Raw genomic sequence first — 25,813 nt, 5'->3', positions numbered from 1 at the left:
GCATATGACACAGCTTGGATATTTGGAATAATTGAAAGATCTGCACAATTTTGGTCTCAGAGGGTACTCCCTCTTTTTATCCAACTTCAATGAGAGAAGAGGGCAGAGTCATCCACTTAGAAGGTATTACTTACAGTTGGAGGAAGGTGTTCAGTTATCAAGTTAACCTTGATTACAAAAAAAGCATGATACTTAAAACTGAACCTTATTGATCTTCCTCCTCTTGGGCATAAGGTAAGAAAAGAGCAGTGCCGAGTCTGATTTTGGAACTGCTCTTTTGACCTTATGCCCAAGAGGAGGAAGTTCCAGAAGACTCAGTTTTAAGTATCATGTAATCAAGGTTAACGATAACTGAACACCTTCCTCCAACTCTAACTAATACTTTCTATGTGGATGACTCTACCTTTTTCTCTCATTCATGCAATATGACGGCCATGAATAGACAGCATCCATGCAGCAAGACGTTGAACATCTTTCAAAATGGGGTGCTTTCAAATTTTCACAGCAGAGGACAGTTTGTGTGTATTTTATCTGCAGACATGGTCTTCATCCTAACCCAGAACTCAGACAAAGAGAAAATTTAATCTCAGTTGCACCAGAATCCAAGTTCTTGGGGCTTGTAGTTTATGAAAAACTCGGTTTCTTCCCTCACATGCATCGGTCGGCAAAATAAGTGCCATAAAAAATGAACATTATTTGTACACTGTCTTTCATCCCTTTGAGTGCTGAGGTGAAATTCTTTGCTTCAGTTGCACAGGATAGTAATTAGATGAAAACTTGATTATAACTCTTAGTAAGGGAATACCGTGAGTAGACATATGAATACAAAATTAATGACGGAAAATTTCACGTAAAAAGATTTTTTTAATAGTATAATTTTGGCCTGTGTGTTGCAGGAATCTTCAGTATATGTTAAGCTCAAATTAAACAATAACTGACAATTCCAAAAAGCACCACCTAAGTAGCTAGTGTAAGATAACTAAAAAGGTCTATAAAATTTCCTAACAAAAAAAAAAAACTATATATACAATAAAAAGTTAGGAAAGATTAGCTGATTTGTAAAGTACTACCTCCCATAAAGGGGATAGACGTAAACCATCAGATCTATTTAAGTTAGGAGAGTGGAGTAAAGTTTCACATGTTTCTTTATAAAGCCTTTCTATGAGGAACCGACTTTTGTGAAGGACTCTTGTCTTTTTCCAATGAACTCTATGTCTGGTTAAGATGGCATGTTCTGCAAGTCCAAACTGTTCAGGTTTAAGGTACTGAATATAAGACTGGTATTGTTCTAGTCGAATAGAGGCAGATCTTCCTGTTTGTCTGAAATAAGATAATCCACAAGAGCAAGGAATCTGGTAGACACCTGGATAATTAAGATGTGGAAGCTTGTCCTTAGGAGAAGTGAGAAAAGTGGAGATTTTTCTCACTTGTCCTTTGGAGAAGTGAGAAAAGTGGAGATTTTTCTGACTGGTCGAAAGGCAACAAAAATATTCAGTGGTTTTAAAACTTTTGCCATACGTTCACTAATGCCGTGTACATAAGGGATAGGAATGTGCGTTTTTCTTCTGTATTTGAAGAGGAAGACATATTAAAACTACTCAAAGCTGTTTTGATGAAGGAATTCTTGTATCCATTAAATAGAAAGGAAGAAGTAATATATTGCAGTTCTTTCTGTAAGAGATTGTCTGAAGAACAAAAGGAGTTGGCCCTATGAACCAGTGTTTCAATAGTTCCTACCTTTTGACTGGGATGGTGATGAGATTCAGCATGGATATAATGGCCAGTATGAGTCTTCTTTCAGTAGACTGAGAAATGTAGGTTACCATCTGGTTGGCGAAGAATTAGAAGATCTAAAAAGGCTAACTGCTTATTTGATTCTATTTCAAGGATAAACTGGATTCTTGGATGAAGTGCATTTAACTTTATCTGAAAGTATTGAATTACTGCAACAGGAATTTCCTTCAGACATTGTAAAAATATTTGATTTTGTAATACATTTTGGCTATTTTTCCTTTAAAAATAAGTTGTATCAACAAATTGAAGGAACAGCAATGGGCAATCCTCTTTCTCCTGCTATCTCCAACTTCTTTATGGAATATTTTGAAAAACATATCTTTGACAACATTTCTCCCAGACCTACTCATTGTTTCAGATATGTCAATGACATTTTTGCAATTTGGAATGAACTTCAACAGTTTCTCAATAAGTTAAATGCACTTCATCCAAGAATCCAGTTTACCCTTGAAATAGAATCAAATAAGCAGTTAGCTTTTTTAGATCTTCTAATTCTTCGCCAACCGGATGGTAACCTACATTTCTCAGTCTATAGAAAGAAGACTCATACTGGCCATTATATCCATGCTAAATCTCATCACCATCCCAGTCAAAAGGCAGGAACTATTAAAACACTGGTTCATTGTGCCAACTCCTTTTGTTCTTCAGGCGATCTCTTACAGAAAGAACTGCAATATATTACTTCTTCCTTTCTATCTAATGGATACAAGAATTCCATCATCAAAAGAGCTTTTTAATATGTCTTCCTCTTCAAATACAGAAGAAATAACATGCATTCCTATCCCTATACACAGCATTAGTGAACATATAGCAAAAGTTTTAAAACCACTGAATATTTTTGTTGCCTTTCGACTGGTCAGAAAAAATTCCACCTTTCTCACTTCTCTGTGTGTTGAGGCTTAAGTGCTGTGCAGAATTCATGTTGGAGGATTAATGGAATAATTATCAACACAGAGAAAGGATTAAAAATAATTTTAATACTTGCAATATTTCGTCTCTGTCACAGAGTGAAACTGCACTTTCAACTGAATTCTCACACATACACAACACCTTCCTTTCCAATGGCTACAATGACCACAGGATTAAAAAGATAATCAAATCCTTCCCCATTCCCCGACCACCTCTTCAGAAGGACTACAGAAATGCCATCCCCATACCTTACATCCTTGGTACATCAGAAAAAATAGCCAGATCATTAAAAAAGTACAACCTCCATACAGCTTTTAAGCCCTACCATAAACTTGCTACCTTTATCCATTCCACCAAAGACCAACTCCCTCCTCTCTCAGTGCCTGGAGTATATAGAGTACCTTGTGCCTAAACTGGCTTACTTTGGACAGACAGGCATTTCAGCATCATTAAATTAGAAGAAGAACACAGATCTTACATCTGCAATCATGATTATGGTCAATCTGGGCTTGCAGACCATGTTTTGGATACTACCCACAGGATCTCCTGTAAAAAAACGACCATGCTCCATTATAGTAAATTCAAACGAGAAAGACTGTTTTTTGAATGTGCATCGGCACTCAGGAATCAACCTAATTTAAATAAATATGGTTGCATTAAACTTCCCAAAATTTGGGAAACATTAATTATTAGAAATCCCTCTTTACATCCTAGGCCACCTGCAAATGCCCATAGAGGGCGCACCACCTAGATAGGACTTTAATTTCACTCACTACTGTATTGCTTTTGTGTGTGTTGTTACAAAAGGTTTTTGTAATCCCCAAAGATGTCTCTGTGACAGAGATGAAATATTGGAAGTATTAAAATTATTTTTAATCCTTTCTCAGTGCTGATAATTATTCCATTAAACCTCCAACATGATTTCTTACTTCTCCTAAGGACAAGCTTCCACATCTTTATTATTCAGGTGTCTACCAGATTCCTTGCTCTTATGGATTATCTTATTTCGGACAAACAGGAAGATCTGCCTCTATTCGACTAGAAGAATACCAGTCTTATATTCAGTACCTTAAACCTGAACAGTCTGGACTTGCAGAATATGCCATCTTAACCAGACATAGAGTTCGTTGGAAAAAGACAAGAGTCCTTCACAAAAGTTGGTTCCTCTCAGAACGGCTTTATAAAGAAACGTGAAACTTTACTCCTCCACTCTCCTAACTTAAATAGATCTGATGGTTTACGTCTATCCCCTTTATGGGAGATAGTACTTTACAAATCAGCTAATCTTTCCTAACTTTTTATTGTATATATAGTTTTTTTTTTTTTTTTTTTAGGAAATTTTATAGACTTTTTTAGTTATCTTACACTAGCTACTTAGGTGGTGCTTTTTGGAATTGTCAGTTATTGTTTAATTTGAGCTTAACATGTACTGAAGATGCCTGCGACACACAGGCAAAAATTATACTATTAAAAAAATATTTTTATGTGAGATTTTCCGTCATTAATTTTGTATTTATAAAACTTGATTATGCGTCCCAATTCTGTGCTTCTGCAAAAAGTATTCTATATGGCTAGATCCTGTTCACCATCAAGCCCATAAGAATTGCAACCTTCACCAATTCTTAGTATGTACATTAAGGCAAATTAACCACCTTATTGCTTCAATGTCAATAGCTGTCTCTGTTATATGATTTAAAAATAGAATCCCTGCCAGATAATCTCACATGACCAACTTTTTTTCATTAATGGTGAGAGAATCTGTATAACAGCTACTGGACTGCCATACATACATACAACCTTTGGTTTGTGACTAAAAGCTCTCTTATAAGCTCTAGATTAGTGCTTCCCAAACTTCTGAATGCCAGGGCCCACTTTGGAAAAATTAAAATATTTCATGGCCCCCTTGAAAAAAATTGTAATATAGACATATTATTATAATATTTATTGTATTTATATTCAATACAAAACATACACAGCAAATATTGCAAAAATCAAATGGAAATATTACATTATTAGCATCTTACATACACATTTGACATGGCACATTATCTTATATTTTTATATATTATTATTATTATTATTATTATTATATGACACCTCCAGGGAACCCAAAGACTCATCGAGGGAGAGTGTGCCAACAGCATCGAACGATTGGTCCCCTTCCAACTACTAACCGCACTCAAATGTACTTAAATGAGCCATTAGTAGCAGAGGCTCTACCAATCGACCAACCTTTGCCGGCATATAGATAGATATATTGTTATTGTACATTTGCAGTACAAGCACATGAAACGTAAAATGATTAGTAATAAAGAAAGAATTAAAAACATAAAAGAAGTTTAATAACAATTTAATGTGATGGATATGTTTCAATACTGTTACACAAAAAGTCAATATCAGGTGAAATATTTGAAACTGCAATTCTTCGATTTCTGCTTTGAAATGAAACTTATATGAATAAGCATATATTTACTAAAAAAATATTCATTAAGCACCGAAATACGCAGGAAGCAAAATTTGTGAACCAACACCAATGTGTGAATTTTTTTCCATTAAAATATAATAAATACAAAAAAAAAGAATAAATAAAAATTAAATACATTTCTTTTAAGATAAAAAAAAAATCTACTTAGTCTTAAAACATTTTAAATTTGTTTTCATTATTTCACGGCCCCCCCTCAACAAAACCTATGGCCCCCAAAGTGGCTGTGGCCCATAGTTTGGGAAGTGCTGCCCTAGATAATTGGGATAGACAACATAGCACTGATGCCACTCATAACTACGGCACAAGACATCATATAAAATAGCAATGGAATGGTCATGTAGTTTCTTGATTTTATCTTAGTTATGCTAATTATTAACTGATCAATTATGATGTTCATTTGAACGTACGGTAATTCCAAACTCTGTATTATATTTTTGTATTATTAGGTGTTTGCTACTGATTTGGATACTGGAATAAATGGAGATATTACGTATACTTTTGATGGAGCTTCTTATGAAAATCAGTTCAGAATTCATCCTAAAACTGGTGCTATTTATTCACAAGGTCCCCTTAAACATGGACATTTAAAGGAATTGAATGTAAGGTTTGTTAAATATATTATTGCCATATTATACTTGACAATGTACAAACTTTGTACATGAATTATCAGTATTTTCACTACTAGTCTCCTTGTACTCTATATGAAGGCTGTTTGACTCATGTTGATTGCCTTGGTGTTCAATAATGCACAAGCATTATAGGAAATATCATTACTTAGACCAGTCTGACCTTTATTCTCATTAGTGGGAGCTACTAATGATGTAGAAAGAATGGTTAATGATGTAGAAATCATGTTTTTCCATATACAAGTACTAAAATGGTATATGAACATTTTCTCTGTAGTAGTCTGAATTAGAGTCATTTGTAGAAAGTTTTTCCATATGGTTACAAAGTATATTATACTTGACAGGAAACTTCCCACTCTGTCTCTAAAATCTAGATAGGGCTAAAAGACCTCACCTACTCCTTATAAAAGGTGTTGGCTGATTTTGATAATACTTTACTCAAGCAAGGGAATAAAAGGTGTTAGCTGATTTTGATTTTTGATAATCCTTTACTCAAAGCAATAAGCAAGAAATGTGTTTGTGAATGCCTTTAGATAGCATTCATCTCTGGAATGAAACCACCATAGTCCTGCTTATTAAAAGTCTAAAGTGACTTGAGTTAAGGGGGGAGTTTTATGCTTAGTATCTAGAGCAGGATTTCTGGGCTATCTAAACGTTAGTTCACTCACAATGCTAATGTACTATAGGTTTACGACCTTTCATGGATGATAATTATGCAAATAAAAAAAAATGTAAAAGAAAGTAAATGGATATTGTTGCAGAATGAAAAATATTTTTCAGGTGAGCCATTGCAGATATTAATATTGCATGAGACTGTGAATTACACTTAGCATTCCATGAATTAATGAAGATCACATATGGACATAATGACAAGCTTAAGTGTAGGTGATTATTTATAGTAGGGCTTCACGATATAAACAATACCAGCAGACCAATATTATTTATTAATTTGCTAATATTTTGCTTGTTTAAAAACAACATCTTCAGACTATAAACACACCTCTTATAGGACATAGAGCACTTAAACAAGTAGTTGTGAATTCAAATGGTAACTGATAAAAGAAAGACTAGATGTGATCTTAAAACTTGAGAGAGTGAGGAGAGGACTATATTTTGTCAATAGTGAAGAGGGGGGAGGAGGTTCCCAGTATTATGAGTAGGGATTTTTGTAAATCCATATTTTGTGCTTTAAGTTTGGACAGATTTTTGATGAGGTTTTTTATGTTTTATTTTTTATTTTATTTTATTTTTTGTCTGTTGTGCATTTGTGTGTAACATCCAGTCCTACTACTGTACTAATATCTGGATACTTAGTATTCAAAATACATCCTCTTTATTCACTTTTGATCATTCACCCCTCACCATCCCCTCCAGAATAAAACATTCTTTACCAGAGATGAAACACTCGAGTAAACTGATCATTAAACAGATTTATTATATTATTTGCATTGGTCACCTGACCATCTCCATCTGTCAAGGGCGTTTGTTCACAACTGTTATTCTCCTGTCAGCTGCATAACAAAAGCACTTGGAATTTTCCTTATATCTCAATGCTAGTCTCCTCTCATATTCCACTCCATGTGGAATACCTCTTCATGGCGGAAGGGACCTTCTAGTGATGGTACTGGTACTTTTTCTTCCTTTTTTTCTTGCCTTTATTTCCATATTCTTCACTCTACTTCTGCTGAGTCTTTTTTTTTTATTATCCTGTCTTACAGACCACCATCACTGTGATTCAATGCCTTGCCACCATGTTTGCCATTCAGTATGACTCATCAGTATCTGAAAAGGAGGATCTTCATACTATTAGCCCCCCCCTTCATCTGCAAGAAGGACTATCCTGGATGTCCCAACCAGGATCAGTTGGTTAGTGAGCTTGCCTGTAAGGGTTAATGGTGTTATAATAAGTCTCTCACCTCATGGTCTGGGAATGGGACCCAAGACTTGCTGTGGTACTGGTATTGTGTCTAGAGTAATCCTTGGCATTCTACTTCAGACAACATTTATTGCATGCCAGATAGTCAGCATCCATATGTGACTTTGTGGTGCATGGAAGCTCTGGTGCTAGATAAAAAAAAATTCCCTTGAGCATGAATTCTTTATCTTCAAATTTATAAGGGACCCTCACAAGGTCCCATCTAAGTACAGATATCATAAGGTACATCATTTGATAACAAAAGTAAGAAACAAAAGATGTGACACCAGTATAAATCTATCATTAAATTAAACACAAGCCTGGTTGGCTGAGTGGTTAGCGTATCTGCTCTCCAGCCAAAAGGCTGCCGTGGGCATGAGTGATAGATGGCATTGGTGTAGTTGTGGTTTGGTGTAGTTGGTGGATTGAGTGGTAGAGACAGAGAATTGTAGAGTAGGTGCCCTCCCTCGATGAGTCTTTGGACTCCCTGGAGGTGTCATGTAATAATAATAATAAACTTGCCAAGAAATTATATTTTTATTTAATCCTTTATCCAAGTGAAAGCAAATAAAGTTTGCATGAAAAATATCTTCACGACTGGACTACTTGTATATAGAGGCTGATGACTTCATATCATTTTCTTTAGTATCCCATAATGCAAAGCATACTTCTTTTTGGAAATGCATAATGAATAGCATTATGCATGTATAGATTTTGTGTATCAAGTTAGCCACCACAAGTGTTTCTCATTATTATTACTGGACTACTTGTATATAGAGGCTGATGACTTCATATCATTTTCTTTAGTATCCCATAATGCAAAGCATACTTCTTTTTGGAAATGCATAATGAATAGCATTATGCATGTATAGATTTTGTGTATCAAGTTAGCCACCACAAGTGTTTCTCATTATTTATGCAACAGGTGAAAAGTCAAAAGGAAAAATTTTGCCCTTCTTTATTCAAAAGGCTTTAGACTGGCAGGATCTCCCACTCTTGAGGAAACATTATATTTGTAATACTCAGAATAGCTACCTAGAGCAACACTAAAAGGTGGAATACCAATTATAGTAATACCTCGTGAAATAGTGCTCTTCTAGAGGAGTGATATCAGAATGGATCTCTTTAATTTTACAGATGAGCAGATATGTCAGAGCTTAAATATTTAAGGAGTAATAGGCATGAAGTGCATTCTAATATGTAGGGATGATCATCTGGTTCCAGCCATAAACATCATTCTTACTTTCAGTACAATCAAATATCCAACATCTGTAAAAGAAAGTTATTTCACCTGTCCTGTTAGGCTCTACATCCCTGATCCCCAGAGATGCTTTAAATGTCAGAAATATGGGCATACCCAAACTGCCTGTCATGGCTCTGCTATCTATGCCTGATATAGCAATAAAGACCATGATAATAAATCTTGTCCTGCAAAGAATCTAAATGTGTCAACTGTCAGGGAGATCATTCAGCCTACTCCCATGCATGTCAGCTAAAGAAGGATGAAAAAGAAACACGAAACATAAAAATAGAACAAAATATTTCTTATCAGGATACAAAAAGGAGGTTAGCCACCACCAATGCACTTGTCCTCAAATCCTCTTATGCCAAGAAGGTGACAGTTAAGAAAATTACAATAGCAGCTTCACCCTACGGAGGTCACAGTTGAAAAAATTGCAGCATAGGTCGCGTGTATCTGAGAGATACATTCATTACTAGTATGTGCTAAAATGCGATAAAACTTAAAAAAAAAAAAACACTGCAAATAAAATACATGATGGTTTATTTATTTTCAGTTACAATCTAGAAATTATTAAACAAAGAAAATAAAAAACTAAATCAATACTATACTGACATCGGAATTTGTAGTATCTCTCAGATACAATTTACTATCAAATATCACTTTCACTTTTGCATTCGACTCTATCATTCTCATCATCGGACTAGAGTAACAAAATCACTGAATCTCTTCATCATCCGATGGATTATCCAATCGATATTTTTTCCCAGCCATTTTCAATAGTAAATAAAAAAGACAACAACTAAACCAACACTATACTGACATCAGAGTCGCGGTATCTCTCAGATACAATTTACTATGAAATATCACGCATCTTTACATAACACATGTTAAACCAAAACTGACTGCATAAACAGTGTGGAATATCACTCATAATATATGCATGCACAGCTACTCATGACATCCAAGATATACACTGGATATGTGTAAGAATATTTATATTAAACAATTTGTATCTGTCATATCAGTCACAACCTCTGTAGGATTAAACTTATGTCTATTCCACCATCTGATAATTTCACCATACCTGAACTTTGACCATGAATGCTTCTCTGTGGAGCACATCAGTTCCACACCTACAGTCTCACTCCTGAACCAAGGTTCTTGTGATTTTTTTTTCTCTCTCTATAAAGGTTTGGCTTATAATTTTGTATTCAATCTTCAGCATTGAACAGATAAAAGCATGCAAATGTATACAGCCACTATTAAACCATTGCAGATAGAAAATAAAGAATTTTGCACCCAAAGTCAAATTGTAATCTTATTTGTCCTATTTGAGTCACAGTCAAAGAAAGCTTGATATTTAAAATTGCAATGTGAGGGGGCTTCTGTTATGTGAAAGGTACTGTAATGCAATGAAAAGCCATATATTCTTTTTATAAAGATGTTGGTGACTAAATGCTATCTGATACAAATTTATCATCCAAATTAGTCACTTCTTCAAGTATATCTTCTTTAAAAAGACCCAGTAAATAGGATCCTGGGATGCAGTGCATTTAAATGAGAGTATCTAGTGGAAAATCAGGAAAAAATGGCTATCAGGAAAAAAAAAAAATATATATATATATATATATATATAGTCATTTTCTGTTTATATGCCAGGGAAAGGGTGAAAAAGAATATGTAGATGGAATGTAACCTCGGTAATTCAATGAGTAATTATTATGGGATATGTCAACTATCAGTACGTAGATTGGAAGGAGAAATGGACGTGTGTGTGTGGGGGGGGGGAAAATAAATGATAAATGAAGCTACTGAGCATTAATCATCTAAAACAGCATATGACAGAGGGGTAACTCATGGTTTGTGTGTATGTGTGTGTTGTGGGAGGGGGATAAATTACGCTACTGAAAGGATGATCATCTAAAACAGCATATGACGGGGGGGGGGGAACTCATGGTTCGTGATTAGCTGATCCAGTGATAGTGCAGATGATTTAACCATAATAAAAGTAATCACTTTGCTCAGATTAGTGGAGCCATCATGCATTGTTAACCTGGCTGCTGGTGAGCATGAAAACTTCTAGTTAAGATGGGTTATGTGTGAACTACAGAGCAAATGAACATGATCGTGACAAACTCAGAAAACAGTTTGGAGTAGTGGTATACCAGGAAATTGCAAAGGATTGGTGTTAGCAATACATGGGAAATGGTCAATGGATGTTTAAGGGAAGCAGTAAATCTGGATATCTAGTGAGTTAAACATCAGTCGTCGTATGAGCTGCAGCAAGTTAAGTCAGTTTTATATTTAAATGTGCATAGATTTTGTCTAACTTGTAGATTAATTATTACTGTGAGAAATGCAGTGCTCAGATAAATTTCTTAGGCAAGGCTTGCTTAAATATGAGTTTAAATAGTTTAAAAATGAGTAGGGAACATGGCATCATAACTGACATGACAATTGAAAATTGTGTGAACATTCAGATAGTATGTGGAAGTAATAGTGAGGAAAAAAGTTCTAACAATTTGGCACACACCTACACAATGATTTGCCTTTTACCACCATGTTGTATCAGTGTGCTAACAAAAACAATGAATTTATAATAATAATAATAATAATATTATTATTATTCATGCCTCCAAGGAGTCCGAAGACTCATCGCGGGAGAACACCTACAACTGTCTCAATCACTACACTGAACTTCTACTACGAATCATCTCCATCAACGCCATCTACCGCCCACCTCCACCACTACCACAAGTAGTATTTTTTGTCTGTAAATTTCGTGTGTTCTGAAGGTTTGCTTAAATGAGGCTTGCTTAAATATGAGTTTAAATAGTTTAAAAATGAGTAGGGAACAGGGCATCATAACTGACATGACAATTGAAAATTGTGTGAACATTCAGATAGTATGTGGAAGTAATAGTGAGGAAAAAAGTTCTAACAATAACGCAGGCAATAATGATGTTAGAAAACAGAATAAAATTAACAATCAAGTGGACAATAATGACATTGAAAAACAGAGTGCAATTAATAATAATATATTAATTGCACTCTGTTTTTATAATATATTAACAATTAATATTAATAATGAGTGAGAGCAAATCATGGCAAAAAAAGGATGCAATATTTGAAAGTTGAGTTGGGGAAGATGAGATGGATATGGAGTGAAATGAATTGTACTGGATATAATAACTGATGGGTGAAAAAGATGAAAACAAATGTTGTTGGTATGAAAAAGGTAACGAACGACCTGCGAGTAGCATTGAGTGGCAATTTGATTATTAGAATTGAGAGTTTTTTCACTTGGTTATACTATAAATTAAAGATGCCAAGAAATGATATTCTCGGTTTCATCCTTTATCCAAGTGTAGGCAAACAAAGTTTGCTTCACTGTAGCTAATGACTTCATATTAATTGCCTTAGTATGCCATAATGCAACAGACACACATCCTTACGGACATGTATACTGCTATACATTATGCGAAGGGCACTTTAATTTATTGATTATTAGAGGCATGGTAAATGAGAAGATACAAGATTTGTTTTCTTGAAGGCAAAATGAATAGTGTGATTGAGACATTGGATATGAGGAGTAAGCAAGCAAAGGAGTTGGTTGTGGTGGGTAGTAGTATGGACAAATGATGACTGGGAAGAAGGAGAATGCAAGATTGTTTATCAGGAGGTTTTGAGAAGGATAACAGATAATAGTATGATAGGAAAGGTAGTTGGTGTGTTTCCCGGGTGTGACAGTGATGAGATGAGGTGGAGAGCAAGAATTATGAATGATGTGTTAGCAGAAATATGTGAAGAGAAAGAAGTGCAGATTGTTAATGTATGGAATTAGTTTGAAGGATGAATTGAACTGTATAAGATTGATGGAATGCATAATGGTTTTGGTGTGAATAATTTGGAGAGACTGCTGCTGGAAGGGAGAATAATGAGTGCAGAGAATGAATCTGAGCAAGTAAGAAGCATTTGAAAGAGCAGGAGAGTAACAAAGGAGAGATTGAAGTGGTGCTTATGGATGAGCAAGTAGGTAGCATGAGTGTAAAGAATGATAAAACAAGTGCGTAAGACAAACAAGGAAACTGTGAGACTCAGGGTGGACAGAGAAAACACAGCATGAGAAAGGTTGGTGCTCGAAGAGGATGTGAATGCACATGTAAACAAAAAAGGGAAGGGGATAAATTGGTATGTAGGGAAAACAGTACGATTTCATGAAGGTTCTGAGATGAGTAAGGAGAAATGGAAATGGCTCAAGTAAATTATGGAGAAGTCACATGTAAAAAGTGGTATTAGTGAAACTTGTTATAGATCCAGGAATGAGCTGTTATGTTTGTATACAAATGCTAGAAGTATCAGAAACAAGAAAAATTAAATGGTTGCATTGATTGAGTTTTTTCATCCAAAAGTTGCTAGAATAAGTGTACATATTTGGATGAGGATGACATCCTGACAGAAATAGAGATGGAAAAGTATGTGTATTTCATGAAGTTAGGAAGGGTAAAAAGGGAGGTAAAGTGCTGTTGATGATAGAAAAAGAGTTATGCCAATACAGGGGAGAGATAAAAGGGGGAAATAGTGGTAGCGGTTTTTGAGGCAGTCTGGTGTGAGATAGAGGTGAATAGAATGAAATTCCTCATTGGATGTTGCTATAGACTTGGAATGTGGAGAGTAGCGACCATAAAATGTATAAACAAATTAGCCAAGCAAATGGGAAAAGTATGATGGTTATGGCTCTCCTGCTCTTTCACAATGCTTCTTATTGCTCAGATTCATTCTCTGCATTCATTAAGGGAAAGGGGTGATTTTAATTATGGCAATATACTGTAGATCGATATAGCAACCAGAAAAAAAAAAGAGTTCCCTGAATTTTTCAAGTAGTTGTCCTTGAAAAACTCGGGGAACTCATTTTTTTGAGGGGGTCTCAGATTTGATCATCTCATCAGAGGATGTGATTATAAATGAGGTGTCAAATCTCCCTCCAACTAGTGAGAGTGATCATGAAATGATTACCTGGGTTATTGCCAATCATGTGAGAAAAGGGTATATGCGGCACTACAAGGCTGGTGATTTTGAGAATCTCAGGAGACAGCTTGGAGCTGTAGCAAGAAATGAGGAATTGAGAATGGAGATCAGTGTTACTTGGGTGATATACAAGAATTATCTAGTAGAAGCAATGTCAAAATGGGTTCTCAAGTCAGAAGGTTAAATAAGGTAGGTATGAAATGGATGGATGAATGAATGAAGAGATTAAGTATGCAATACAGAGAAAAAAGGCATTATGGTGCCAGTATAAGATGAGTAGTAATAATCAATTCCATGAAGAATATAAAGAACAAGCAAAAAGGATAACATGGTTGGTAAGAGTATTAAAATTCTGTATGGATAGCGGTTAGCTAATGAAGCCACAAAAAATCTTACGGAGGTCTGTCGATATGTAGCTAGCAAAAAAAAAATAATGATTACGGTAGGATATCAGTGATTGGAGAAAATGATATAAGGATAACTGCTGCAGAGGATATAGTTGAGATATTTAATGAGCATCTTATAAAGGTCTTTCAATGTGACATCATGGACAGCTTGAGAGCAGTGGATGATGAGTAAGAGAGACTGACTGTGATTGCAGAAGAGGTATATGGGAATTGAGCAAACTTGATGTTAATAAGGCTCTGGGACTTGATAATATATATCACCACGTATTTTGAAGAAATGTGCTAGGGAGTTGACATCTGCTTTGAAATGTTTGTTTAATACGAGTCTTACATTGTCGAGTTCCAAAGGAGTGGAGGGAAGCAAGATTCTACTACTTCATAATATTCAAATTTGATAAGAGTATTAAAATTCTGTATGGATAGCGGCTAGCTAATGAAGCCACAAAAAATCTTACGGAGGTCTGTCGATATGTAGCTACAGCTAAGAAGAATAGAAGTGGAACTGCAGGATAGAGAAAAGAGCACATTTGAGGCTATTTGGCATGAGATTGAAACTAGAAGAACAAAATATACAGTTGGGTGCTGCTATAGACCAGGTGATGGAATAGATAGTGGAGATAGTATGCATAAGCAATTAGAAGAAATGAGTGGAAGTAGGGTAATTATTATGGGAGATTTCAACTATGGTAACATTGATCGGAAGGAGGAGAGGACACAAGAGAGGAAGGAATTGGATTTTATGCAGTTATTAAGGGATAACTAACTGCAACAGCATGTAATGGAAAATACTAGGGTTCAGAGAGTGCTTGACCTAGTAATTGCATCAGAGAATTTGGCTGTAACGAATATGACCACGTTGCCACCAATTGGTGAAAGTGATCATAGGGTCTTTACTTAGGAAGTGGCTAAAGGTGTGGAATTTACAATTAAGACAGGGTAAATGTGGAATTATCGGGCTGGTAAGTATGACAAGCTTAGGAGATTGATTGGTTCAGTACCATGGCATGTACAACTGCAAGGGCTAGAAGTTGATAATGCATGAGAGGTGGTTAAGAAGAGTTTGCATGAAGCAATGGCTGACTGTATACCTAGAGTCGGAATAATAAATCAAGTAGGGGTCAAATGGATGAATAACACCATTAAGCTTGAGCTGCAAAAAAAGAAACAACTATGGAGGGAATTTAAGGAGAAAGGTGACCGGCAGGCACATGAACGGTATAAAGCGCAGGCCAGAAGGGTAATGAGTGTGGTAAGAAAAGCAAAAAAGGATTATGAAAGAACATTGGCCATGCAGGCTAGAGACAATCCTAAACAGCTTTTTCAATATGCTGCAAGTAAAAGAAAAAAGGTATATGGCAGAATGATTTTAAAGAATGCCGATGGGAGGGAGGTAACTGAATCAGTTGATATAGTTGCATTACTGAGCGAGCATTTTGCAAGAATATATCTTCCAGATGGTGACATTGCAGAAATGAATGAACCAATAGATTATACAGGAATTGTGTTGAATAAAGTGGAGGTGAGTAGTCTATTGCATAACCTCAATGTCAATACATCTGTGGGATTGGATGGTATACCGGCTCGTGTCGTACGTGAAGCGGCTAAAGAATTGTCAGTACCCTTGACCATTCTGTTTAATCTGAGTCTCAGGTCTTGGTTAGTCCTGAGGGGGTGGAAAGAGGGGAAAATAGTTCCTCTGCATAAAGGAGGTTCCAAGACTGCTGTTGTAAATTACCGACCGATTAGCATATCAGGAATCATTGTCAAGGTCTTGGAAAAACTACTCAAGAGAAAAATACAGGATTGGATAGATGAAAATGGGATACTGTATAGGGGACAACATGGTTTTGTTAAGGGTAGATCATGCCTCAGTAACTTGCTCACGTTTTATAACACAGTGACGGCTGAACTGGATAAGGTTAATGGGTTTACAGTGGTTCTACTGGATCTTGCCAAGGCCTTTGATAGGATACCACATGGAACTCTAATCAGTAAACTGGAGCAGATGGGGATGGATATATGGTCGGTGAGATGGATAGGAGGTGGTTGATGGAGATACCAGAGAGTGGTTTATTCAGGAGTGGAGTCCAAAAGATGGCTTGTGACTAGTGGTGTGCCACAGGGTTCTGTTCTTGGACCACTACTTTTCAATTTGTTCATTAACGAAATAGGAAAGGATCTGAGAGGAAGCGTTCACTTGTTTGCTGATGATGCAAAGTTGGAAAGAGCAATGAGTGCAGGATGTCAAAATTTTTCAGGATGATTTGGATAGTTTGGAGGACTGGGCTAAGGAAAATGGATGTCAATTTAATATGGCAAAGTGTAAGGTTATGCATTTTGGAGTGAAAAGATTAGCAGCAGTATATCACATTGGTGGAACCATACTCCAGGATTGATGTGGCCACGGATTTGGGAATGTTGGTGGATAGGGAGTTGAAGTTTAGGGGGCACATTGCAAAAGTGGCTAAATCAGCTCATCGAATCACTTGGTTGCTGAAAAATACTTTAACAAGCAGAGACAAACAAGTTATTGTTCCTCTATATCGAGCCTTGATAAGATCCCATCCAGACTACTGTGGCCAGATATGGGCGGCAATGTTTCTTCTTGATGGGAGGAGGTGGAGAAGATCCAGAGACGAGTGACCAAGATGATAGCAGGTCTGTGGAATGAACCTTATGAGAACAGGTTGAAGATTTGTGGGTTGCAAAAATTGGTTGATAGGTGTAAAAGGGGATGATATGATTCAGACATTCAAATTACTGAAGGGTTTCTATAAGATTAATCCAGAAGATATTTTTGAGAATAGGACTGGTGGTGGGAGGACTAGGGGCCATACATGGAAGCCAGGCAAGAATGTGGTTATCAGGGGTGTTAGAGCTAGGTTTTTTACTTGGAGAGTGGTGAATGAGTGGAATAAGCTGCCAGAGTCTGTTTTGGGTGCTATGACCATGAGTGAGTTCAAGGCGAGGTATGATAGATACTGTGTGAATGTCGAATAGTTGTTCTTGACATGATATTTGGGCCACCCTCGATGAGTCTGTCGACTCCTTGGAGTTGGCCGAAATAATAATAATAATAATAAAGGAGGTGATAGAATTCAAGCATCAAATTATAGGCTGATCTGTGTAAAGTGTTGTTGTTGTTAAAGCGGTGGAAAGGATGGTGAGAATAGGGATCCAGAATTGGGTTGACAACAATGGTATTATCTTTGATGGACAGCACAGATTTGTTAAAGAGAGGTCACGTTTTAGTAACCTGTTTATTACAATTAGGTGACAGCAGCATTGGGTGATGAAGATGGAAACACAGTGGTATACTTAGACTTTGCAAACTTTTGATAGATTACCACATGATAAGTTGATAGTAAATTTGATAGAGGTGCAGGAGAAGAGTGTGTTCCAGATACTGAGCACTCTGGATGTCAGTAAAGCTGTGGGACTGGATGGTATTTCACCACGAGTTTTGAGAGAATGTGCTAAGGAACTGACAGTACCCTTGAACTGGCTTTTCAATGAATGTCTGGCTGCGGGAAAGGTGCCCATGGAATGAAAGGAAGGTAAGATAGTGCCATTGCATAAGGGCGGTAAGACTGGAAGTGTGTAATTATAGGCAAGTTTGTGTGTCATCAGTAGTAAGATCTTGGAGAAAGAAGTGAGGGAACGTATACAGCATTGGGCAGATGAGGGTAATGTTATCTGTGAGAGTCAACATGGATTTGTGAAGAGGCACGCTTGTTTTAGCAATATAGCCTTTTAAAGGCTAGCATATTGCTAAAAAGTTACAAGAGCATTAGATGAGGGAATGGCATATACTGCCATTTTCGTAGACTTAGCAAAGGCATTTGACAGGGTGCCACATGATAAGCTGATATTCAAGTTGCAGCACATGGGTATGGATCAGATTGGTCAACTTGATTCAGGATTGGCTGTCGATAGGTATCAGAGAGTTGTGTATGGTGGAGCAATATAAAAAAGGCAGAAAATCACAAGTGGGGTTCCACAGGGCTCAGTACTGGGACCTATATTGTTTAACCTTTATATCAATGACATAGTCCATGGATTGCAAGGTGATATTCAGTTGTTTGTGGATGATGCGAAGCTGGGAAGGGTTATTAGTAATAGTGCAGATGTGGTAGCCGTGCAAGAGGATCTGAATAAGCTAGACAGATGGGCAAATGAATGGGGGTTTCAGTTTAATGCAGCAAAATGTAAGGTCTTGAGGTTAGGGAAACATCGATGAGACGCTGCATACTCTATGGGAGGAGTTAAACTGGAGGAAGTAGGAGAGACAAGAGATCTGGGTTTGATGATTGATAGAAACTGAAATTTAGGGGACATATTGCAAAGGTAGTAAAGGTAACACAGAGGATTGCTGCAATAATGAGAAGGATGCTGACCTGCAGCGTTAAAACAGTTATCATTCCATTGTATAAGACCCTGATCAGACCACACTTGGACTATTGTTCTCAGATTTGGTCCCCAGGATTTGAAGGGGATAAATTAACTGTGGAAAGGGTACAAAGGCAGATAACAAAGATGGTGTCAGGACTGTACACTGTTAGTTATGAGGATCGGCTGAGGGAGTGTGGACTGCAGAGTTTGGTGGATAGAAGAAGGAGAGGTGATATGATTGAGACTTTTAAACTGTTGAGAGGTGGTTACAGGGTTGACACTGGGGAATTCTTTCGCTTGGTTGAACAGCTGGAAGGAGTCATGACAAGAGCCATCCCTGGAAGTTATGAAACGAAACTGTGAGAAAGAGGGTGAGGAGTGGTTTCTTTGCATGGAGGGTGGTTGAACCATGGAATGTATTGCCTGATAGAATGGTGAAGGCAAGAACGATCAATGCGTTTAAAGAGTGGTATGATAGACTTTGTGTTTCCTAGGAGGGACCTCACTCGATGAGTCTTGATAGACTTGTGTTTTTTAGAAAGGACATCCCACGATGAGTCTTTTGACTCCATGGAAGCCTGAATAATAATAATAATAATAAAACTAGAGTCGATGGGGTTGGATATTGGACTGGTGCATTGGATGGGAAATTGGGTGTCTGATAAGTATCAACAAGTTATATATTGGGGAGCAATATTCCAGAAGAGGAAAGTCACTAGTTATGCCTCAGGGATCTGTTTTAGGGCCATTGCTGTTTAACCTGTATGTGAATGATATTGGAGAAGATATGATTGGGGAATATACAGTTGTGTGCAAATGATGCAATGTTGGGATGAACTATGAGAAGTAGAGCAGATGTCGTGGCCTTACATGAAGACTTGGACAAACTGAGTGAATGAGAATACCGGTTCAATGTTGGAGAGGCTCTACAGAAAATAGTTGAGATCAGGGGAGAACCAGAGGTCATCCCTGGAAGCTGTATAAAGAGGGTGTGTGGGAAGCAGGTTTTTTGCATGCAGAGTTGTGAATGACTTGTCTGAGAGTGTGGTATCTGTGTCGAGAATTTGAGTGTGTTTAAGGCATAGTATGATGTGCTGTGTGTATGAAAAAAGAACCCGTAGATGAGTCTTTGACTCCATGGAATCTTGGGGTAATAATAATAATAATAATAATAATAACTACCTTATCTTTATATCCATCCTTTTCCCATCCATCCACAACCTGCTTCTTAACCTCTCTCTGACTCTTCGCGGTGCTAATTTTGTATGACTCTGTTTACTCTTATTAAACAACACTCACCCCAAATGACCAACACTAAACCCATTCAGATGCATCCAATCAACTTTGAAACATTCTAATTTCCCTTCAAATTCATTCCACATTAAAAAATTGAACACTCTCTGCTTGACACAATTCAGCCATTTTTGTCATTCAGTATCATTACTCTCCTCATTTCACTACTGTCATATCTTGGCAACAAACTAACCACTTTACCAATGGCACTATTATTCTTCACTTCCTGTAGCAACTTCCTCAAATCCCTTTCCACATTCTTATTCTCACTATTCAAGTTGTTTGTGCACACCACTTCCTTCTGATGCCCATTTCTTCCTTCTATGCAAATAATCTGATATTCATAAACCTAGTTTTACTATAGTTGTTGAGACTGTGTGAACAAGGAATGCAGTGTACAACAGGAAGAGACCATGGAAGTACTTTATCTTTTTATTAGGGGAAAAAAAAAAAGGAAGAACATTTTGAACAGGAGAGGATAAGGTAGAAACCTGGATTTTTTTATTTTTTTTTTAATTAAGACTTTTACACACTTATTTATAATGTACAGAACAATTATTCTATTGTGATTGATATCAGATGACTGTTAGGCAAATAACTGTTTAGTGTTTGATTAATGGTAGATATTTTATAGCCATTAATGATTAATTATTTAACAAACAGAGATGCCATTATCAGTTTCAGGATTTTTAACTGATTAAAATTTATATGTAAGTTGTTTACTTCTTAGTCCCGATTGCTCTGGCAAGCTAGTTTTACACTAGAGAAATATAACCTGTAAAGTTTTGTAATAAACTTTAATGAATTTTTCCTCGACACGTCTTTATCCATTAAATCTTTTTTTTTAACAATGAATTTAATTACTCTCACTAAGCATATATTTAATCAGATTCTAATCAGTATGGAAAACCCATAAAGTTTTCTAATTATTTTTCATAGAATCAGCTTCTAATATTCAGCCCATTTAGCTGCTGAGTGTATAGCTCTTACTCTCCAACCAACAAGTCTTGAGTTTGTGGTAGATGAATTTTATCATCTGGTGTGAGACCAGCATCCTGTTTATGGGAAGCCTGAAGTGACCTGAAATTTTCTATGTTTGGTCTCTGGAGGGTTATTTCCAGATTATTTAACCTTTAGCCACTCATGGTACTAATGTACAATAAGTTTAGACCTTTCATGAACAATCATAGTGCAACATAACAACCTCATTCATCCATGCATTAGTAAAAACCAAACTGGTGCACAGGACATGCATTAGGGAGAAGAAATAAACATATAATTATTAATACAAGTTATTAACCTTGGAATTGTTTCAACCATGCAATTACTGCAAATGTTTACATCAGAAAATTGAAGCCAGTGATATATGAAGAATTGAAACTGTAAAGATTACTAAACTCAGAATGCTTATAATTTCAGGCAGTATGAAGTTGTGAGAGTGGCTGTCAATTAATTGCAGAAGGTATACTATATCTCACACCCACCCACACACACCCACACACACACACACACACACACACACAAAGCTCATCAACTGTGCTTTAAACTAATTTAATGTGTCTGCATTCATTACTGTCAGTCAGTTCATTCCACTCACCAACCACTCTCCATGCATTTCCTTCATGGTTACATGGTGATCAAAATTCATTATAAAAATTATGGAAACAGCTAGCACGTTAGAGTAAAACTTCAGTTTAATATAAACCAAAATAATCACTTGATGTTTTGACCTTCCACATTAAGGTCATCATCTGGAGTATACACATAAATGCAAAGAAACCAGCTCCACTATAATCTACATGGTATATGCTCAAGTTACATTAATTTACCATTAAAACTACTGACCTGACCTCTGGTGGCAAAAAAACACCTTACTACATCAACATTAGAGTCCTGTTATTATTATCTATTTGGTACAAAAATAAATTAAGCTAGAGAGCATCATGTTCACACAAAGTTACTCATATAAGTATAAATATAAATTATTATTATTATTATTGTTATTACCACCCCAAGACTTCATGGAGTCAAAGACTCATCTGGGAGGTCCTTTTTTCACACACACACACACAGCTCATCATACCATGTTTTAAACACATTCAAACTCTTTGCAGACACCACATTCTCAGGCATGGCATTCCAATCATTCACAACTCTGCACGAAAAAACCTGCCTCTCACTTCCTTACTCACACCCTCTTTATACAGTTTCCAGGGATGACCTCTGGTTCTCCCCTGATCTCCTAATTTTATACAGAACCTCACCAGCATTGATCCTATAACAACCCCTTACCAACTTGTAGGTCTCTGTCATATCTCCCCCTCTTCCTTCTGTCCACCAGACTCTGCAAATTACATCTTCTCAATCTTTCCTCATACTCGACATTCCAGAGGTTAGAAACTACCTTAGTCAGTCTCCTTTGGACCCTTTCCAACATCTCTTCATCCTTCTGAAAACCTGGTGAATCTGGGCACAATAGTCCATGTGTGGCCTAATCAAAGCCTTATACAACGGAACAAGAATCTCCCTACTTCTACACGTCAATGTCGTCCGCATCATTCCCAGAAGCCTTTGTGTTGTCATCACCATTTTGGCTATGTGTCCACTAAATTTTAGATCCTTATCCACTATCACCCCCAGATCTCTTATTTCCTCTACCTCCAACAATATATTCTCACCAAGCACAAATTCTGCATTCCATCTTTGTTTTCTAAATTTTAAAACCTTACATTTTGCAACATTGAACTCACATCCCCATTTCCGTGCCCAATCACTCAATCTATTCAAGTCTTCCTGTAAGGCCACAACATCTTCACTACGCTTCATGGTTCGTCCCAACTTTGCATCATCTGCAAACAACTGAATATCTCCATCCAAATCTTAACAATAGAAAGGGTGGCTATGGCAATTAAGAGAGGTGAAAGGGTGGATGAGATGATTGTGATGGTAGGAACGAATGACATGAGTGGTAATGTAAGTCCGGCAGTGAGAGATATGAGATTTTTGCTTGAGGCTGTATGGAAGAAGACAGAGAGAGGAAAAATAATAGTGTGCGTGTTGCCGAGGTATGATAATGATGAGCTGAGCAGAAGAGCAGTGATATTGAATGGCATAATAGCGAGAATGCGTGACAAGAGAGGACTGGTATATGTGGATGCTTGGAGTGCGTTTGAGGAAGGAGAGGAATTGTATGCGAGAGACCATTTACATTTGAATGAGGAAGGACGTAGGCATCTGGAGAGATTGCTGTTCTGAACGAGTCAGTGTGTCCTAGGGAGAATGATAGCAGGGGTGGCCTCTTGTGGGAATGGATACGTTGGAGAAGGGAGACGATGTCAGGTAACACTGAGCCTAGTGGAGTCTAGAAGGGATAATGCTGGGTATAGAAACAATGGCATTTATATGCTTAATACTAATGCCAGGAGTACCTGGAATAAGGGAGAGGAATTGGTGGCGCAGATAGCATCAGCTTGGCCAAAAATGATTGCGATCACTGAATTGTGGTTGACAGAAGGGGATATAACAATAGGAATAGAAGTCGCGGGGTATAGCATTTTTTATCAGGATAGGAGGGGAAAGCATGGTGGTGGGGTACTGTTTATGATATGTGATGACCTATGTCCTCTAAGAGTGGAGGCTTTGGAAGAAAGTGACAAATGATTTTGAGAGCGTATGCTGTGAGGTAGAGGTAGGCAATACAGGATATTTAGTGGTGTGTTGCTACAGAAGGAGCACAGAGGATGGGGACCAGGAGATGTTTAGACAGCAAAGTTTGGCAAGTGCAAGAAGAATGATTGTTATGGGAGATTTAAACTACAATAGTATAAATTGGAGAGAGGAAGATGCATGTAGCAATAGGGGAATGGAATTTCTAGAATTCTTGAGGGACAAATGTCTTAGGCAACATGTAACAGAGGGAACAAGAGGTTCAAGAGTTTTGGATTTGATTATAGCATCAGAAGAGTTGATAATAACTGAGATGACATCTCTCCCACCAGTTGGAGAGAGTGACCATACGGTTTTGACTTGGAAAATGAATAGACATGCAGGAGTATCAAAGAGACGGGAACTTATGTGGAATTATAAAACAGGTGATTTTAATAGTCTTAGACGTCAACTTCGGGAAGTTTCATGGAGGGAGGAATTGGAAGGCTGGGATATCATTAGTGCATGGGAAATTGTGAAAGAATATTTGTTAGCAGCAATGGTAAGTTGTATACCACAAGTGAAGAAGAGGACACAATTTTCTTAGACTTAGCAAAGGCATTTGACAGGGTGCCACATGATAAGCTGATATTTAAGTTGCAGCACATGGGTCTGGATGTCAGATTGGTCAACTGGATTCAGGATTGGATGTCTGATAGGTATCAGAGAGTTGTGTATGGTGGAGCAGTTTCAAGGAGGCAGAAGGTTACAAGTGGGGTCCCACAGGGCTCAGTACTAGGACCTATATTGTTTAACCTTTATATCAATGACATTGCCAGTTGATTGCAATGGGATATTCAGTTGTTTGCAGATGATGCGAAGCTGGGAAGGATTATTAGTAATAGTGCAGATGTGATAGCCCTGCAAGAGGATTTAAATAAGTTAGATAGATGGGCAAATGATTGGGGGATGTCAATTTAATGCAGCAAAATGTAAGGTCTTGAGGTTTGGGAAACATCGATGGGATGCTGCATACTCTATGGGAGGAGTTATACTGGAGGAAGTAGGGGAGACAAGAGATCTGGGGTTGATAATTGATAGAAACCTGAAGTTTAGGGGACATATTGCAAAGGTGGTGAAATAACACACAGGATTGCTGCAATTATGAGAAGGACACTGACCTGCAGAGATAAGAGGGTTATCATTCCATTGTATAAGTCTCTGATCAGACCACACTTAGACTATTGTTCTCAGATTTGGTCTTCAGGATTTGAAGGGGATAAATTAACTGTGGAAACGGTACAAAGATGGATAACAAAGATGGTTTCAGGACTGTACAACTTTGGTTATGAGGATCGGCTAAGGGAATGTGGACTGCAGAGTTTGGTAGATAGAAGAAGGAGAGGTGATATGATTGAGACTTTTAAACTGTTGAGAGGTGGTTACAGGGTTGACACTGGGGAGTTCTTTCACTTGGTTGAATAGCGGGAAGGAGTGATAACAAGAGGCCATCCCTGGAAGTTACGAAAGGAAACTGTGAGCAAGACGGTAAGGATTGGTTTCTTTGCATGGAAGGTGGTTGAACCATGGAATGCATTGCCTGATGGAGTGGTGGGAGCAAGAACGGTCAATGAGTTTAAAGAGTGGTATGATATACTTTGTGTTTTTTAGGGGGGACCTCCTCTCGATGAGTCTTGACAGACTTTATGTTCTTAGGAAGGACCTCCCACGATGAGTCTTTTGACTCCATAGAGGCCTGAATAATAATAATAATAATAATAAAAATCTTCACCTATATCATTAATATACATATTAAACAGTAATGGACCTAAAACAGACCTCTGTGGCACTCCACTAGTGACTTTCCTTTTCCTGGATATCGCACCCCCATACACAACTATCAGATAGCCAGTTTCCAATCCAATGCACCAGTCTAATATCCAACCCCATCTGCTCTAGTTTGACTGTCAACCTATAATGAGGTACTCTATCAAAAGCCTTTGCGAAATCCAAGTTTATTACTGTGTATCCTTTTCCTCTGTCCAAGGAAGCAGTCACTTTATTGTAGCTTACTAA

The 25,813-nt window shown here is 37.2% G+C and overlaps 1 protein-coding gene across 1 annotated transcript in view; it reads left to right on the top strand.

Annotated features, from left to right (window-relative positions):
• LOC150104708 (fat-like cadherin-related tumor suppressor homolog) overlaps nt 1–25,813 on the top strand; it is a 281,975-nt gene that overhangs the window by 217,756 nt on the left and 38,406 nt on the right. Inside the window, exon 6 of the mRNA XM_090395612.1 lies at nt 5,635–5,787. Within this exon, the coding sequence (XP_090251738.1) occupies nt 5,635–5,787 (153 nt within the window). The remainder of the gene's footprint in view (nt 1–5,634; nt 5,788–25,813) is intronic.

Source organism: Typopeltis vanoorti, chromosome 7 (genome assembly GCF_054136105.1).
Source record: "Typopeltis vanoorti isolate ZY-2024b chromosome 7, IOZ_Tvanoo_1.0, whole genome shotgun sequence".
Taxonomy (NCBI): Eukaryota; Metazoa; Arthropoda; class Arachnida; order Uropygi; family Thelyphonidae; genus Typopeltis; species Typopeltis vanoorti.
The sequence above is the reverse complement of the archived record's forward strand: the minus strand, read 5'-3'. Positions and strand labels throughout refer to the sequence as shown.